The 17,642-nt window shown below is 45.3% G+C and overlaps 1 protein-coding gene across 1 annotated transcript in view; it reads left to right on the top strand.

Annotated features, from left to right (window-relative positions):
* The first annotated feature begins 1,132 nt into the window (after window positions 1–1,132).
* The window catches only part of LOC121855671, an 81,501-nt gene continuing 64,991 nt past the window's right edge, over window positions 1,133–17,642 (top strand). Inside the window, 1 exon segment of the mRNA XM_042350742.1 lies at window positions 1,133–1,401. Coding sequence (XP_042206676.1) covers window positions 1,378–1,401 — 24 coding nt within the window. The 5' untranslated portion in view covers window positions 1,133–1,377.

The following is a 17,642-nucleotide window of genomic DNA, read 5'->3' as shown; positions in this document are numbered from 1 at the left end:
AGATGATAGATAAACAAACACAATGGTGCCACATCTCACAAAATGCACCAGACACTGTACCAGGTATAACTGTTGGCGACTGTACCTTCAGGAGGGTGATGGAGGTTACCCACCCACCCGGCGGCGCCCGAGTGCTTCCTGTGGGGTGACGGGGTAGGTGATGCCTCGCCGGGGGTCATCATCATCATCTGGTAAAAAGATTAGTCATTCAGTCAGTCAGTCAGTCCGGGCCGTGGAGAAAACTATCTCACAGTTTCTGGGTGTCCAGCTGCCTCCACCCACCCACCCACCCACCCACCCACCCACCCACCCACCCACCTACCAGCCAGCCAGCCAGCCTCACTATGTTTCCAGGTAACCTCTCCACTTAAATAGTGTTAGGATGGTATAATTACATCTGTAGGTGACATAAACTAGGATGGAGATTCTTCAGGTGATCCCAAAACCACCAAATTATAGTCACTAACTCACGCCTCAGCGGGAATTATTTTTCTTGACATCTCGGTTGAGTTATTGGTGTCATCAGGTGTGTGTGTGTGTGTGTGTGTGTGCCAGTCGCTTTGTTCAGTGAACAGAGAAGATAACTGCCATGGAATCCACTCCTCACTACTATACAGTAGATAACAGTAAACATAACAAAGAAGTGAGGGCTAACACACACACACACACACACACACACACGGGACTATTGTAAACCAAGTATGATGTAAACTGTTAATTTTATACGCGACCTTCGTGGTTTACATACACCCTCATGTACGTGTTAATTTGTCAGGATGTCGTGTCCGTGTTAAACATCTGTCTGTCAGCTCCTGTAAGGAAGGGGATGGAGGGGGTTAGGGGAAAGGAGGTGACGGGGTGAAGGGAAGGGGGATGGGGGGTGTTATGTAGGTGTTAGGGGAGGAGGTGACAGGGGTGTGGGGAAGGGGATGGAGGGTGCTATGGAGGTGGTTAGGGGAGGAGGTGACAGGGGGTGTGGGGGATGGGGGATGGAGGGTGCTATGGAGGTGGTTTGAAGGGGGGAGGGGAGGAGAGGTGAAGACGACAGGGGTGTGCCTCCAGGCCCCACATGTGCGGTGAAGCTTGGCGTACAAGTTGGGTGGTGGGAGTGAGGGAGCCATCCGTCGCCACAGTCAGAGCCAACCAGTCCGACTCCAGACTCCTCGCCGTCAACACGTCTCCACCTAGCGACCCACCTCAGTCAGCCGCTGGTACCCGGGACTTACAGCAGCAACACCACTACCAGTCCTCACCTACACTAGTGTTGGAGTGTACTAGTGGATCACAAGTCAACGGTGGAGGAACTCAAATGATTTACCAGTGATATAAAGAAGATATTTTAGTGTCATATTATCAAACTTCACAGCAGCAGTTAACATGCATACCAAACTAACATCAAAGGTAAGTTAACAGACTACATTTAACCCAGACTTTTGAGTATTTTTGGGTAAATATGTTAGATTTATTTATATAAGTGATAATCATTTTAACAGGATTTATAGAACCACGACAGTGATAAAATTAGACTTCGTAGTGATGAGGTGACCATTTGCTTATACCTGGAGGAAGATTTAGTACAGACGCAGGTGAACACAGGTGAGGGCCAGTACCTTCCTTTACCTGTAAGTATGTGATTCTTAACCCTTTGAGAACTATGGTTTAACCCTTTGACGACGATGGTTTAACTCTTTGAGGACGATGGTTTAACTCTTTGAAGGCGAGAATTTAACTCTTTGAAGACGAGGATTTAACCCCTTGAGGACGATAGTTTAACCCTTTCAGGACGAGGGTTTAACCCTTGGAGGACGATAGTTTAACCCTTTGAGAAATATGGTTTAACCCTTTGAGGACGATGGTTTTACCCTTGGAGGACGATGGCTTAACCCTTTGAGAACTATGGTTTAACCCTTTGAGGCTTATGTTTTAAACCTTTTTGGGCGATGGCTTAGCCCATTGAGAACTGTATTCTAACACTTTGATGATGACGATTTAAACCCTCTCATGACGTTGATTTAAACCTTTGTTGACGATGATTTAACCTAACCATACGTCCTGTCTTAAAAGGTGACGCTTCTCTCTCTGCCAATATAACACTTAACACAAATAAATAAATACCCATTATTTGCATTTAACTTTATTATATTTATTTACCTGTGAAGATATCCCTTACCTGAGGTGTGAAATTAACCGCCGAATATTTTCCCTATTGACGTTAGTGACAGACAGACATTTAGGTTAGGTTTTTTTCTGTGTTGTATCGTAAGAGTCAGGCGGTGTAAGGCTCCCTCCTCCTCCCCCTCACCCCTCTCTCCCTCCCCGCACGACGGTCACAGGCACACAACTCACACACACACACACACACAACGTCTCAGATATATACTTTTATTACGACTTTAAACAAAAAATCTCTTAAATGTGAAAACTGTAAAGAAAATTAAAAAAAAAATTGTAAAACAGTTCTTTGGGGCAAACATCATAAACACTGTAAGAACTAACTCCCGGTGGTCAAATATTTATTTGTTGTTTACAAGATTATTAACTAAGTTGAAACGTAAACAAACAAAAGATTAAAATAACAATACTTATATATTATGATAATTTACGATATTAATTTTAACAGAATTTCAATATATTTTATGAACGAAATGACAATACTATATGGAATTAGAAATCAATAAATTTTAAGTTTATTAATATAGTGACCTGTATGTGAATAAATTAAACAGTTTTATTTAATACATGAACAGGACTGACACACGTACAGTACAAAGGTTCTTAATCAGTTATATATGGAGATATTTCCTTATAATAGATGTAGTCGTTACGTCAACAATTAAAGGGCACAAAAGTGAACTAGTCCCCATTTGCCTGTTCAATTCGTACCCAAATGTTCAATCAATACACGGGGAGTCCGGTAAAATGTTCAATCAATACACGGGGAGTCCGGTAAAATGTTCAATCAATACACGGGGAGTCCGGTAAAATGTTCAATCAATACCCAGGGAGTCCGGTAAAATGTTCAATCAATACACGGGGAGTCCGGTAAAATGTTCAATCAATACACAGGGAGTCCGGTAAAATGTTCAATCAATACCCAGGGAGTCCGGTAAAATGTTCAATCAATACACGGGGTCGGTAAAATGTTCAATCCGGTAAATAATCAATACAGGGAGTCGGTAAAATGTTCAATCAATACACGGGGAGTCCGGTAAATGTTCAATCAATACCCAGGAGTCCGGTAGTTCAATCAATACACGGGGAGTCCGGTAAAATGTTCAATCAATACACAGGGAGTCCGGTAAAATGTCAAATCAATACACAGGGAGTCCGGTAAAATGTTCAATCAATACACAGGGAGTCCGGTAAAACGTCAAATCAATACACGGGGAGTCCGGTAAAATGTTCAATCAATACACGGGGAGTCCGGTAAAATGTTCAATCAATACACGGGGAGTCCGGTAAACTGGTCAGTCAACGTGCATTAGTCACTTTATAAAAACAACATTAAAAATCACCCTTCCTCCCATCTTCAGTCTCTACTTAAATGTAAACAATAATATCATACAAAAACTGTCTTAGTGTCAATTGAGTGAGTTAGCTTATGAAAGTGGTATAATATTTGATGGCGCTCCTCTGTACTTTTTACCGATGACGCGGCTGTTAGTGCAAACACCTGAGTTACAGCCGAGGTCACAGGTCAAAGAGGTGCACAGCAGCGATCTACCTGTTAAACTGTCATGATTATTACTACAACAGCCTGCGTCATTTTTCGGTTACCACACCAGCGAAGAATTTAATTTAACCTTTGCCTTAACATTAACCTAACCTAACCTAATCCCTGGGAGAAGCATAAGTCGTATAGTGTGTGTCTGTGTTTGTCTACCCAGCAGTAATTGAGGATCTGGATGTTAATCGATTTGCGGATCGTGTTCCGGGGTAATGGTTAGCCAGTGCAGTTGGCGAGTTGTCCGGTCCTCTCGGACTATTCCTTGACATTGGGTAATGCAGCTCGTTAACTTAGGGTGTGGTTGTTGTGTTGGCGACAGCTTCTACACCTTAAACAAATTCACGCCTAGGTGGCGCTTGGGTCGGCCATCCTTGTTACAGACGAGGGGCAACCATTATGTGTGTGTGGATAGTTCTCTTCATGTGGTGGCAGGTCCAGGAGTGAGTCTTGTAGTAGTAGCAGCAGAAGGATAACAGCGAGGAGGTGGTGCAGGGGGACGGTGGTGTTACGGTTGTGGGCAGAAGGTCTTCCTCTCAACGCCAGCTGTCGCCTCCCATTACTTCCAGTCCTCAGCCTTGTGTCGTGTTTACTGTCCTCCTTCTCCTCTTCTTCCTCTACCTCCTATTCCTCCTTCTCGTCCTTTTCCTCCTCCTTTTTCTCCTACTTCTACTCCTCCTCCTCCTTTTTCTCCTACTTCTACTCCTTTCTCCTCCTATTCCTTCTTCTCTTCCTCCTTATGTTTCTTCTCCTCCTCCCCCTTCCTTCTCCTCCTATTCTTCCTTCTCGTTGTCTTCGTGTCGTTTTATTTCGAACATTAGTAAAATGCTCTAAACATAACTTGAGGACTTTTTCATCATTTTAATCTCACGTGAGAAATTCGTATATTAGTATAGTTAAAAAATAGAAACAAATGAGTCACTGTGGAAGTAAAAGTTGGTAATTCAAGTCAAGACAAACATTTACTTAACTCCGCCATGTGTTATACTCCGGGAGAAACAGTCGTGATAATTTAAATACGTTTTTAGTCTAAACAAAACAAAACACTAACCTAACCTAAACAAAACATTAACCTAACCTAACCTTCTATTATAATTAACTCGGAAAAATATACCCAAATGGTGCCCGTAATTTCCTATGACAAAACAAAATTAAATAAGGCTTTTATTTACAACGTCTTTGTGAATAGTTTGTTAATCCTGTGTGTGTGGGGGTAAAAACCTGCATCACCTCCCGTTAATGCAGGAAAGACACAATCGGGGCAGCCTGGGGGTGGGTAGAGCTGGAAGTTCTCTCTGGTAACGTTACTGGTCACCTCGGGCACCAGATGGCAGTGGTATCGCTCGCGGGATGATGATGATGATGATGACGGTTGTGGTGATGTTGGTGGCGTGGTGGTGACGTGGTGGTGACTTCAGCTGAGACTTAAGAAACATTAAGGACTCTCAGTTTCAGCAAACGTCCGCAAGTATTTAACGAGAAGATAATTAAAACTGATCTCACGGTTCTCTGACAGTAGAAGTATAGTGAAACCTCTATATAATGGACTAATCTCTTACATGTAATCCATTGGGGAGGTTTCGTATACGACTGACTTTGATTTAACGGACTAACCTGTAACATTATACAGTAGTCCGTTAAATAGAGGTCTCACGGACAAAAATAAGAAATGGAAGTAACATACATACAAAAGATGATTTGAGGAGAAGAGAGTAAACAAACATTATCACAAACAGATACGTGAACGGATACAGACAGACAGACAGACAGACACGTGTACACCCACCCAAAAACAGATACACACACACACACACGGTCAAGATGTGGTCTAATGATGGACTATAACTACCATAGCGGTGTTTCTTTTACGCTGAAATTGGAAACGATTATGAGGAGTGAGGCAGCAGGACCCATCACTCTGATCTGACGAAGTTGTTGTGGCCACCGACGATGACCATGGTGTATTAGTTACTCCCTCAAGTGTTGCCTCGTGCCGCTATATATATACCTCCTCCTGCGCCTCATCTCTCTTGTTTACTGTACTCCCCATCACAGCGAATCATCACCACATCAGTCTTGTGTCTTATCTCTTGTTCTTAACGCCTGAGTTCCTGACGAGTGAAGGAGATGTATTTATTTCCTACGGCCATTGGAGTTATTACAGCGGATATGAGCGATCGAGGCAGGTGGTGGCAGGCAGGCCCACAAACCTTATAAACAGTTAGGTGTTATCATCATCTTCTCTGGTGCTCGATAAATCCATCACTACAACTAATACCTCAGTCACTTCCTTTACCGGTAGTGAGACGAGCAATTATAACTCCCACAAGACCGCTTCCGTACCATAAACCATCTGTAGGTACTAACGTTATCTTCCAGCTTCTTCTGTGACTCAACTATGAATATTAATCAAACTTTCTAAAGGAGATTGACTCATAGCATTTAGTTCTTGTGGCGCCTTAGATCCCATACAGGATGGTAGCCAACGTTCACATCTGGCCAGAGACACTTCACACACACATATACAGTTATCGAGGCCCACTATACACACACACACACACCACACATACAGTTATCGAGGGTCACCATACAGTGATCGAGGCTCACCATACAGTTACCGATGACCAAAGTATTAACCCTCGACTCTGCTCCCACCAACACTACCACAGTCCCGTTCTCGCCTGGGAAAGATTCACACATGCGTGAATGATGTTGGTCCGTTCATATATAATGCCTGAGAGCCTGCGTCCTCCCTCACACTACCAAGGGCTTCTTCTTCTATTTCTTCAGGAGACTCGTAGGTGCTGAGGTGTGGTCGTAGGTGCTGAGGTGTGATCGTAGGTGCTGAGGTGTGGTCGTAGGTGCTGAGGTGTGGTCGTAGGTGCTGAGGTGTGGTCGTAGGTGCTGAGGTGTGGTCGTAGGTGCTGAGGTGTGGTCGTAGGTGATGTGTAGATCAATGGTTATGTTATTGTAAGTCGTCTCTACCACGACAGTAATAGTAGAGATGCAAGACACACACACACACACTGCTTTAATTATTCATTAAAATATACAAGATCATTTAGGAACAGGACTTCTGCCTGTTAGATCGACCGGGAGAAATAGTTGGAGCTTGACCATAATGTAGGATCATAAGTGAGACAGAGTGACTTACAGAAAGACGAACTCTTCTCGGTGATGGAGGGAGACTGTCAGGTGTTGAAGGGAGGACTGGTTCAGCGATGGATAGAGACAACTTTCTGCTGCTTCAAGGAATTCAGTGTATTGATGTTTACGTAGTGAGAAGCCATATTGACCCATGCCTTCGTTAGTGGGTATAAAGGTGACCCACGGCCTCATTAGTGACCCACCTCTTGTAGAATATTTTACTGCTCTTTCTCTTCGTTATATGACCGTCCTGGTGAGACAGACAAAGCAACAATTTATACAATAACTTGCTGCACACGGACGTAGGTACGGGGAGGTACAGTGATCCTTGCTGATACTCAAAACACATTGGTGAGCGGACGTTTGGGCCGCGGTTACAGTAGGTTAGGTTAGGTTAGGTCAGGTCAGGTCAAGTCCTAAATACCCTGACCCAAACCAAACGTACCAAACGTCCTACACTCGGACTCACTCCCATCACCCAGGGGAGGACACAGTAATTGACCCTGATAACATGTCCTTGAGAAAACCACAATGACCGCCTCAGGAGATGTTGTTACCTTGAGTCCTGTCTTGACCAAACTCCTCTTCTGACGTACACCTGCTGCACCTCCTCCTCATGTTGGCTTTTACAGGTATAATTTACAAAAAAAATCTTCCCAATACCGGACTAATTCTTGCAAGCCTTTTCCGTTATTAGGAGAGTTATGTTAATGAGAATATCCAGAAATGAGAGGTATGTTATTGAGAGGATATACTGTATCCATTACTTTACTGAGAAATCCGTTATTGAGAAGGTTTACTGTTTCCATTATTTTACTGAGAAATCCGTTATTGAGAAGGTTTACTGTTTCCATTATTTTACTGAGAAATCCGTTATTGAGAAGGTTTACTGTTTCCATTATTTTACTGAGAAATCCGTTATTGAGAAGGTTTACTGTTTCCATTATTTTACTGAGAAATCCGTTATTGAGAAGGTTTACTGTTTCCATTATTTTACTGAGAGGTCTGTTATTGATAGTGTTTACGGTATCCATTGCTTTACTGAGAAGTCCGTTATTGAGAGGGATAAGTGTCGGAGGGCTGAAAACTCCCCCTACCTCGCCAACACAACAACCAGAAGACTCATCAACACCTGCAAGATATTTTTCAACAAATTCCTCAGTAAACCACAAATGATTTCTTGAGACAACTGTGAGAATTTGACGAGATCTTATGTGAAATTCTTCCTCACTCAATTATCCGATGATTATAGTACGAAATTATATCGTTTGAAAATCTGAATTATATTGTTTTCTTATATCGTTTTATCTGGTGGTAATGGAAGTCCCTGTGTGGTGAAATAGAGATGTTTAGTTGAGTACTGACGATTTATTCACGATTTATTGATGATTCATTCATGATTTATTCACAATTCATTCACGATTTATTCACAATTCATTCACGATTTATTCATAACGACGCCAAGACTCTAGACCATTACGCTGCAGTAAAATAAATCATTGTTATTAGTGAGCAATTACCTTAGTGAAATTACCCCAGTACAGTGAAACCTTTATTTAACAGACTACATGGAGAGGAAAATCCGTTATACAAGGCCCCGTTAAATGTTAAATCTCCATTTAACGAATTATATAGAGAATAAAGTCCGCTATAACGAGGATCCGTTGGATAGGGAACCCCAACTAACGGATTACATGGAGAGGAGTCCGATATATAGAGGTTTAACAAATCTTGTATATTGTGTTGTTACCTGACGGCCATATTGAAGTATTATAATTATATGACATTTACCTGCATGAAAAACCTCTTACAACTAAGGGTGATTACCTGGACGCTCTAATGACCTGAGCAAAAACCGAGCTGCAGGTGGACGTTGAGGAGAAGCCCAAGAGGCAGTAAGACAACCTCACCTGTGGCTAATGTTACGATACTCCAGGTGACCGTGACATACCTGTGGCTAATGTTACGATACTCCAGGTGACCGTGACATACCTGTGGCTAATGTTACGATACTCCAGGTGACCGTGACATACCTGTGGCTAATGTTACGATACTCCGGGTGACCGTGACATACCTGTGGCTAATGTTACGAGACTCCAGGTGACCGTGACACACCTGTGGCTAATGTTACGATACTCCAGGTGACCGTGACATACCTGTGGCTAATGTTACGATACTCCAGGTGACCGTGACATACCTGTGGCTAATGTTACGATACTCCAGGTGACCGTGACATACCTGTGGCTAATGTTACGATACTCCAGGTGACCGTGACATACCTGTGGCTAATGTTACGATACTCCAGGTGACCGTGACACACCTGTGGCTAATGTTACGATACTCCAGGTGACCGTGACACACCTGTGGATTCATATAACAAATTAACATCACTCAAAGGTAAGGAAGACTCTGTAGGATCACCTTAACCAGAGAATGTCCCGATGAGAGCGGTCAACATAACATTTACCAGTGAGACGTTTATTATCATGTATGGTTGTGTATGGTTGTGTGTGGTCGTGTGTGGTCATGTATGGTTGTGTGTGGTCGAGTGTGGTCATGTATGGTGGTGTGTTGTGTATGGTTGTGTGTGGTCGAGTGTGGTCATGTATGGTGGTGTGTTATGTATGGTGGTGTGTGGTCGTGTATGGTTATGTATGGTGGTGTGTGTTGTGTATGGTCATGTATGGTGGTGTATGGTCGTGTATGGTCATGTATGGTGGTGTGTGTTGTGTATGGTCGCTCGTGTACGGTCATGTGTCCGTTAACAGGAATACGCCCGCCACGACTGACAGGGAGATGGATCACGTCCGGCCTCGTTATAATACAAGCGATTAGCTGATAAACTTTGCCCTCACAGTAAATTTCTGTGTGTATGAAGAAGCGGCATAACAACCCCACCACCTCTCACCCATCACCTCTCACCCACCACCTCTTACCCACCACCTCTCACCCACCACCTCTCACCCACCACCTCTCACCCACCACCTCTCACCCATCACCTCTTACCTCCTCCTCTCATCGCCACCTCTCATCCACCACCTCCCTCTCTTACCTGCCTCTCACACACCTCTCACCCCTGCCTCTTACCTCTCCCCACCTCTCTCCATACCTCTCACCCACCACCTCTCCACCCCATCACCTCTCACCCCATCCTCTACCCACCCCACCTCTCACCCACCACCTCTCACCCATCACCTCTTACCTACCTCTACCCCTACCTCTCACCCATCTCACCCCCTCCCCTCCCCCACCTCTCACCCTACCTCTCACCCACCACCTCTCACCCCTGTCTTTCACCACCACCTCTCACCCATCACCTCTTTCCCACCTCTCACCCACTCCCCACCTCTTACCCACCACCTCTCACCCTACCTCTCACCCATGTCACACTACCTCCCCCTCACCTCTCACCCACCATCTCTCCCCACCTCTCACCCCTACCTCACCCCCACCTCTCTCACCCATCACCTCTCTCTCCTCCACCACCTCTCACCCATCACCTCCTCACCCACCACCTCTCACCCTCTCCTCCTCACCCCACACCTCTACCCATCACCCTCTCACCCATCACCTCTCACCCACCACCTCTCACCCACCACCTCTCACCCATCCCCTCCCACCCACCTCCTCCCACCCACCACCTCTCATCCGCCACCTCTCCCCATCCACCCTCTCACCCATCACCTCTCACCCACCACCTCTCACCCACCACCTCTCACCCATCACCTCTTACCCACCACCCTCCTCACCCCTACCTCTCCACCCCTACCTCCTCACCCACCATCTTTCCTCCCACCACCTCTCACCCATCACCTCTTCCCACACCACCTCTCACCCATCACCTCTTACCCACCACCTCTCACCCACCACCTCTCACCCCATCACCTCTCACCCACCACCTCTCACCCACCCACCTCTCACCCACCATCTTTCCCTCCCACCACCTCTCACCCACCACCTCTCACCCACCACCCCTCTACCCACCACCTCTCACCCCACCACCTCTCTCCCCCATCACCTCTCTCCTCACCACTCACCCACCTCTCACCCACCACCTCTCACCCACCACCTCTCACCCACCATCTTTCACCCGCCACCTCTCACCCACCACCTCTCACCCACCATCTTTCACCCGCCACAACCTCCTCTCGTTTACAAGTTTGATTCATTCGTTGACAGAAGAAAGTTATCACAAAGTATCGATAAATCAACTTGGTGTTTCTTGGATTAAGTTAAATTCTATACGACAGTGAAACCTCTATTTAACGGACAATATGGAGAGGAAAATCCGTTATATCGAGAGTTCATCAGACATGAAATCCCCCATTTAACGGAGTATATCACGAGAGAAAAGTCCGCCTCACTCGTGCTGTGTATAAACTTAGCACTAAAAATGACGCGGCCTCACCGACAATGGTAAATATTATAGTCACGTTTCCCCCGAGCGCTGGTCACATCCCCACCAGTATATTGTACAACACCCAACATCTTTTTTTTTTTAACTTTAGTAAACTTTGTTCTTTATTTTTAACACATTTACTTGTTTTATTTGTTTTGTTTTTTACTGATATGTAAAACCTAGAAGATGTCCTCCCTCAAGCAGCTGTGACTCACCATAGAGGGGACTTCAGATTCGGGAGAGCTTTGTTCACACACACACACACACCTGGGGGTAGTCACGAAGGAGCTATTAAGAGGTACTCAGGTGTGTTGTCGTTTCAGGTTAATTGTTTACTTTTATCACCTGTCCTCACGTTTTCTATGATGATTATTCAGTGGAGTAAAATATCTGTAGAAGGTGAGGCAGAAGAAGTTTCTAAGAGCGTGATAGAGGTGTCTCCTTCAGGCCAGACAGCGCCGTCATCCACCCGGGTCCTGTCACCTAGCAACACCTGGCCTGCAGAGGTATACACTACTCATAATTATACTGTAGGTAACACTCTTCTCCACAAACGGGTCCTGTTACCCATCAACACTTGGGGACCCAGACATACAGACACTAATGGGCGGCCACAAGTGGACGTGTCTCAGTCCACTTATGGTTGTGCTGGTAGTGTTAACACCTGCCGCTATGGTCATCACCGTACCTGTACTGTATGTAGCTGTGTACTGAGTGTTGGCAGATGATGATGTGGTCTTTTGTGTGTTGGCGCTCTTACACTTAAAATATAAACACACTTATACACACTTACGTATTATGTAAATTATTATTGTTGTGAATAATAATGATAAACATTAGTATGTCGTGTATCGCCATGATCACGCCCACTACCCGACTGTATTGTTCAGGTGACGCCCCAGACGTCACACTCTTCCAACTCGAATGACGGTGTTGATGACAGACAGACGGGACAGAGGCTGCAGTGACGGGGTAGGACACACACACACCGCCCAGTGCCCAGTTTTATCATATTGTCTAACATAACTTTTGTAAGAAATGTTTTTGGAGCGAATGTTAAGACGACTTGGCTTACCGTCATTGTCATTATCGTCGGCCATCGTCACCTTCACCGTAACCGTCACCGTAATCTTCAGTCTCGTCCGTCATCGTCATCTACTCTCCGCCCTCCATTAACATTAACCTCATTTCACAAAGTTAGAAATGGGAGTAACTCACTCTCATATTATTGACTCAAAACTTTTATAACCTGATTATCATGTCAACCTCCCCCTCCCCTCCCTCCTCCCCCCCACCTCCCTCCCCCTCCCCCCCCCTCCTTTCCTCTTTTGGTAGAGAAGAAAGGCAGAAAGAGGTGGAGAAGGAAATAATAGTTCGAGAAGAATTAGGAGGGGACTGACCGCCTTGCCATGAGTTAGCTAAGCTCCCTGGCGGTCTAACAGTTGGGGGAGGAGGTATCCAGCAGGTGTTGAGGAGGTTACTGTGGTGGTGTGAGTGTGGGTCAGCTGTGGTGGTGAGGGTTGGGGTGGGTAGAGAGGGAAGTTCTAGGTGTGAGTGATTGTGGGTGTGGGTAGAGGGAGAGTGCTAGGTGTGGGTGGGTGTGGGTCAACGGTAATGGGAGATCAGTAGACCACAACAGATGACCCTCTGTGTCTCTGTTAGCCAGGTGTGTGTGTGTGTGTTACTGTAGAGGACATTGTTAATTAAGTACCAAGCACCTGTAACCTGCCGGCTCGCGAACACTTTACACCCACCAAATAAAATCATGTTAGTAAATTAAGTTTCAAAGAGTCAATATAAAAAATGGATCCCTTGGTGTACCTCGCTGCCTCTTGCTTGGTGTTCCTCGCATTCACGTCCATTAGTTGTGGTAACTCATAAGTGGCAGCTGTCCATGTCTCTGTCGCTTTGAGAGACAAGTAGCGGCTCTCTCTCACTCACTCCAGACTTCTCCTTCCGTATAGTTCTCTCTCTCTCACTCACTCCTCACTTCTTCCGCATAGTTCTCTCTCTCACTCACTCCTCCTTCTCCTTCCGCATAGTTCTCTCTCTCCTCCTCCTCACTTCTCCTTCCATAGTTCTCTCTCTCTCTCTCTCACTCACTCCTCACTTCTCCTTCCATAGTTCTCTCTCTCTCTCTCACTCACTCCTCACTTCTCCTTCCGCATAGTTCTCTCTCTCTCACTCCTCGTCACCCCCCTTCTCCTTCCGCATAGTTCTCTCTCTCCTCCTCCCTCACTTCTCCTTCCGCATAGTTCTCTCTCTCTCCTCCTCGTCCTCCTCACTTCTCCTTCCGCATAGTTCTCTCTCCTCACCCTCACCCCTTCCAGTTCTCCTCTCACCCCCCCTTCCCATAGTTCTCCTCTCCTCCTCCTCACTTCTCCCTTCCGCATAGTTCTCTCTCTCACTCCCTCCTCCTCACTTCTCCTTCCCATAGTTCTCTCTCTCACTCACTCCTCTTCTCCTTCCACATAGTTCTCTCTCTCCTCCTCTCCTCCTCCTCCTCCTTCCGCAGTTTCTCTCCTCCCCCTCCTCCTCCTTCCGCATAGTTCTCTCTCTCTCTCACTCCTCCTCACTTCTCCTTCCATAGTTCTCTCTCTCTCACTCACTCCTCCTCCTCCTCCTCCTTCCGCATTGTTCTCTCTCTCACTCCTCTCCTCCTCACTTCCGCATAGTTCACATCTTTTCAGGAACCAATTTCGTGATACTGGTGACGTTATAGAAGAATTTAGACGAATACCAGTGATCTTTCGATATAATAGACTTTTTTCTATATAATCCGTAATATGTGGATTTCGTATTTAACGGGCCCTTGATATAACGGAGTTCCATCTCTATATTGTTCATTATTTGTAGGTTTTAATTTAAAGAAGGAGGAGGGGAGAGAGAAAGGAAAAGAAAGGAGGAAGAAGGAAAAAGGAGAAAAAAGGAGAGGAGAGGAGGAGAGGAGGAAAGGAGGAGGAGGAGGAGGAGGAGGAGGAGGAGGAACATGGGAACTAAGCTTCATAACTGTCCACGTGTTGTGTCCTGCGGTGAGAACGATACAACCATTCATTATTTGGTCTAAGATTACGATGATGCGATTATTTACAACACACACAGTACCTCCCGGTGTGAGGCCAGTCATTATCTCTCTCTCTCTCTCTCTCTCTCTCTCTCTCTCTCTCTACCTCTCTCTCTCTCTCCCTCCCTCCACACACACACACACACACACACACACACTCCAGTACTCTGCTCTATCTCTCATGGTATTCTAAGATACATTTACATCATATATATTTACCATTTAATAAGACATTACGGTATTGTCTTAGCTATGAGTAAGGTCAACTGTAAGCCCCTTCATTATAGGCTGCTGCGATAGGCTTGTCACTGTGGCTCTGGAACATTGAACACTTCGTCTCGTTACACAGAATGATAATGTTTCCTGCACTGTACATGGATATCTTCACGTCCACATATGTAAGATAGTCGTAGTGTTTATGGTTCAATGGCTGGAGGTATGGCTGGAGGTTGGTAACAGTGGAGGGAGGGAGAGAAGGAAGGTGTGGGGAGAGGAGGGGAGTAGAGGAGGAGAGAGAAGGAGGAGGGTTGAGTGGGAGATAGAGTGAGGAAGGGGGAGGGTGGGGTTAGAAAGGAGGGTTGTGGGGGTAGAGGAAGTTATTTAAGACCCTCCTGGAGAACAACAAGACCCTCATGGAGAACAACAAGACCCTCATGGAGAACAAGACCTCATGGGAACAACAAACCCATGAGAATAACAAGACCCTCATGAGAACAACAAGACCCTCATGGAGACAACAAGACCCTATGAGAATAACAAGACCTCATGGAGAACAACAAGACCTCATGGAGCAACAAGACCCTCATGGAGAACAACAAGACCCTCATGGAGAACAACAAGACCCTCATGGAGAACAACAAGACCCTCATGAAACACCCCACAACAAGACCCTCATGGAGAACAACAAGACCCTCCTGGAGACAACAAGACCCTCATGGAGAACAACAAGACCCTCATGGAGAACAACAAGACCCTCATGGAGAACAACAAGACCCTCCTGGAGAACAACAAGACCCTCATGGAGAACAACAAGACCCTCATGGCTATAGGACTCGTGGAGATAATTGCTTTAAGAGTTCTGAAAAGATTACCAACTAAGACCCCTATTGTATCAAGACCCCAACAGGATAGCGAATGTAATACCGATTTTCAAGAAGGGAGATAGATCACCATTCTCTAACTATCGTCTATCAGCTTAACACCAATTGCAGGCAAATTACTGGAAGCAATAATTTCAAACTCTATTCGAAATCACCTGGAGAAGCACAAGTTGATCAATGATTCCCAACATGGTTTCACAAGCGGGCGTTCATGTTTAACTAATCTATTAACCTTCTTTACAGCGGTTTTCGAATCAGTGGACGAGGGGCACGACTATGATGTGGTATATCTTGACTTTAGCAAAGCCTTCGACAAAGTCCCCCACGAAAGAGTAATAAAAAAGTGGAGGCTCATGGCATTGGGGGAGATATTCTAAAATGAATTAGTGCGTGGTTACAGGACAGAAAAGAGCGAGTGAGCATTAACGGCATTAAATCCGATTGGAGTAATGCCACTAGTAGAGTTCCCCAAGGCTCAGTACTTGGACATTATTATTCATTATATACATAAACGACATAGATATCGGCGTAGACAGCAACATAAGTAAATTTGCTGATGACACTAAAATAGGGCCTGTAATTAAATTTGACGAGGACTCCGTAAAACTACAGGAAGATCTAAAAAAAATTTCGAATGGTCTGAAAAATGGCAGATGAAATTCAATGTGGACAAATGTGAAGTACTTAGTCTAGAAGATGTAAACAGAGAAACCAGATATCAGATGAACAACGATGTTATAGAGAGAAATCCTGACTGTGAGAAAGATTTAGGAGTAATGATAAGCAGGAATCTTAAGCCAAGTAAACAATGTGTATTTGCTCGAAACAAGGCTAATAAAGTACTTGGGTTCATACAAAGGAGTGTTGGTTACAAGACTAGCGAGGTCATCCTAAAACTATATCTCGAGCTTGTAAGACCTCTCTTGGATTACGCAGTTCAATTCTGGTCACCGTATTTCAGAATGGATATATAGTAGAATCCCGAGAAAGAATTCAGAGGAGAATGACAAGACTAATCCAGGGCATTAGGAGCCTTGAGTACAGAGACAGGTTAAAGCATCTTAATTTGCACTCCCTCGAGGAACGTAGGGCGAGGGGCGATATGACTGAGGTGTATAAATAGAAGTCAGGGCTAAACAAAGGGAACATTACAAAGGTACTCAAATTATCCAACCAGAAGCGAACTCGTAACAATGGTTTTAAATTAGACAAATTTAGATTTAGGCGCGAAATAGGTAAACATTGGTTTGTAAATAGAGTAATGGTGATTGGAACAAGTTACCAAACATCATTATTGACTCGAAAACGATGGATAGCTTCAAACATAGGTTGGATGGATATATGAGCAATAGGGTTGTTGTAAAATGACTGCCCAGTATTTGCCATTAGTCCCGCTGCAGTTTCCTCCATTCTTATGTTCTTATGTACAGTTATTCTTCTCGTTATTCACACATTAACATTCTTTCTCGCCGTTTTAGAGGAAATTATAGAACTCAGCTCTCTAAAAGAAGCTTAAAGATTCTTAGATCTGTTTGAGGCCTCAGTCGGATACCTCTATGTAGTGGACTTCTCTCTCTTTCCTCGATATAACGGACTTTCAGCTCTATATAGTTCGTTAAATAGAGGTGTCCTTGTATTTAGGTGTCTTAAGGCGGTGTTGTGGCATCTGGGAGGGAGGTCACACGTCATCATCCCACACACCTCACACACACCCCACACTCACACACCTCTCACACACCCCAACACACTACACACACCCCCACACACTTCACACACACCACACACTTCACACACACCCCCCACACCTCCCACACACACCTCACACACCCAACACACCTCACACACCCCACACACCCAACACACTCACACACCCCACACACCTCACACACCCACACACCTGACAGCTGGATCAGTATCTAGGCCACAACTGTCGGTCTCTGCTGTCCACAACATAAGTGGTCACCGCTTCTTCTGTGACCACCTGACCGAGTTACCAGATCCACGCCGGAACTACAGACCCCCGCCCATCTACCACACCACGCCCATCTACCACATCACGCCCACGTCTACACTCCCGCTTCCCCTGATCATCTCTATCGTTAAGAAGGGCGTTATGGAACCCCACCCCTCCTACTATAGAGGTTCCGGCCCTTCAGTCACTCTTATTACACACACAACGGAGGTGTTGGTGTGTTACGTGTATGACTG

The sequence above is a fragment of the Homarus americanus genome, unplaced genomic scaffold (assembly GCF_018991925.1).
Source record: "Homarus americanus isolate GMGI-L3 unplaced genomic scaffold, GMGI_Hamer_2.0 scaffold416, whole genome shotgun sequence".
NCBI lineage: Eukaryota > Metazoa > Arthropoda > Malacostraca > Decapoda > Nephropidae > Homarus > Homarus americanus.
This window is presented reverse-complemented; position numbering and strand designations above follow the sequence as displayed.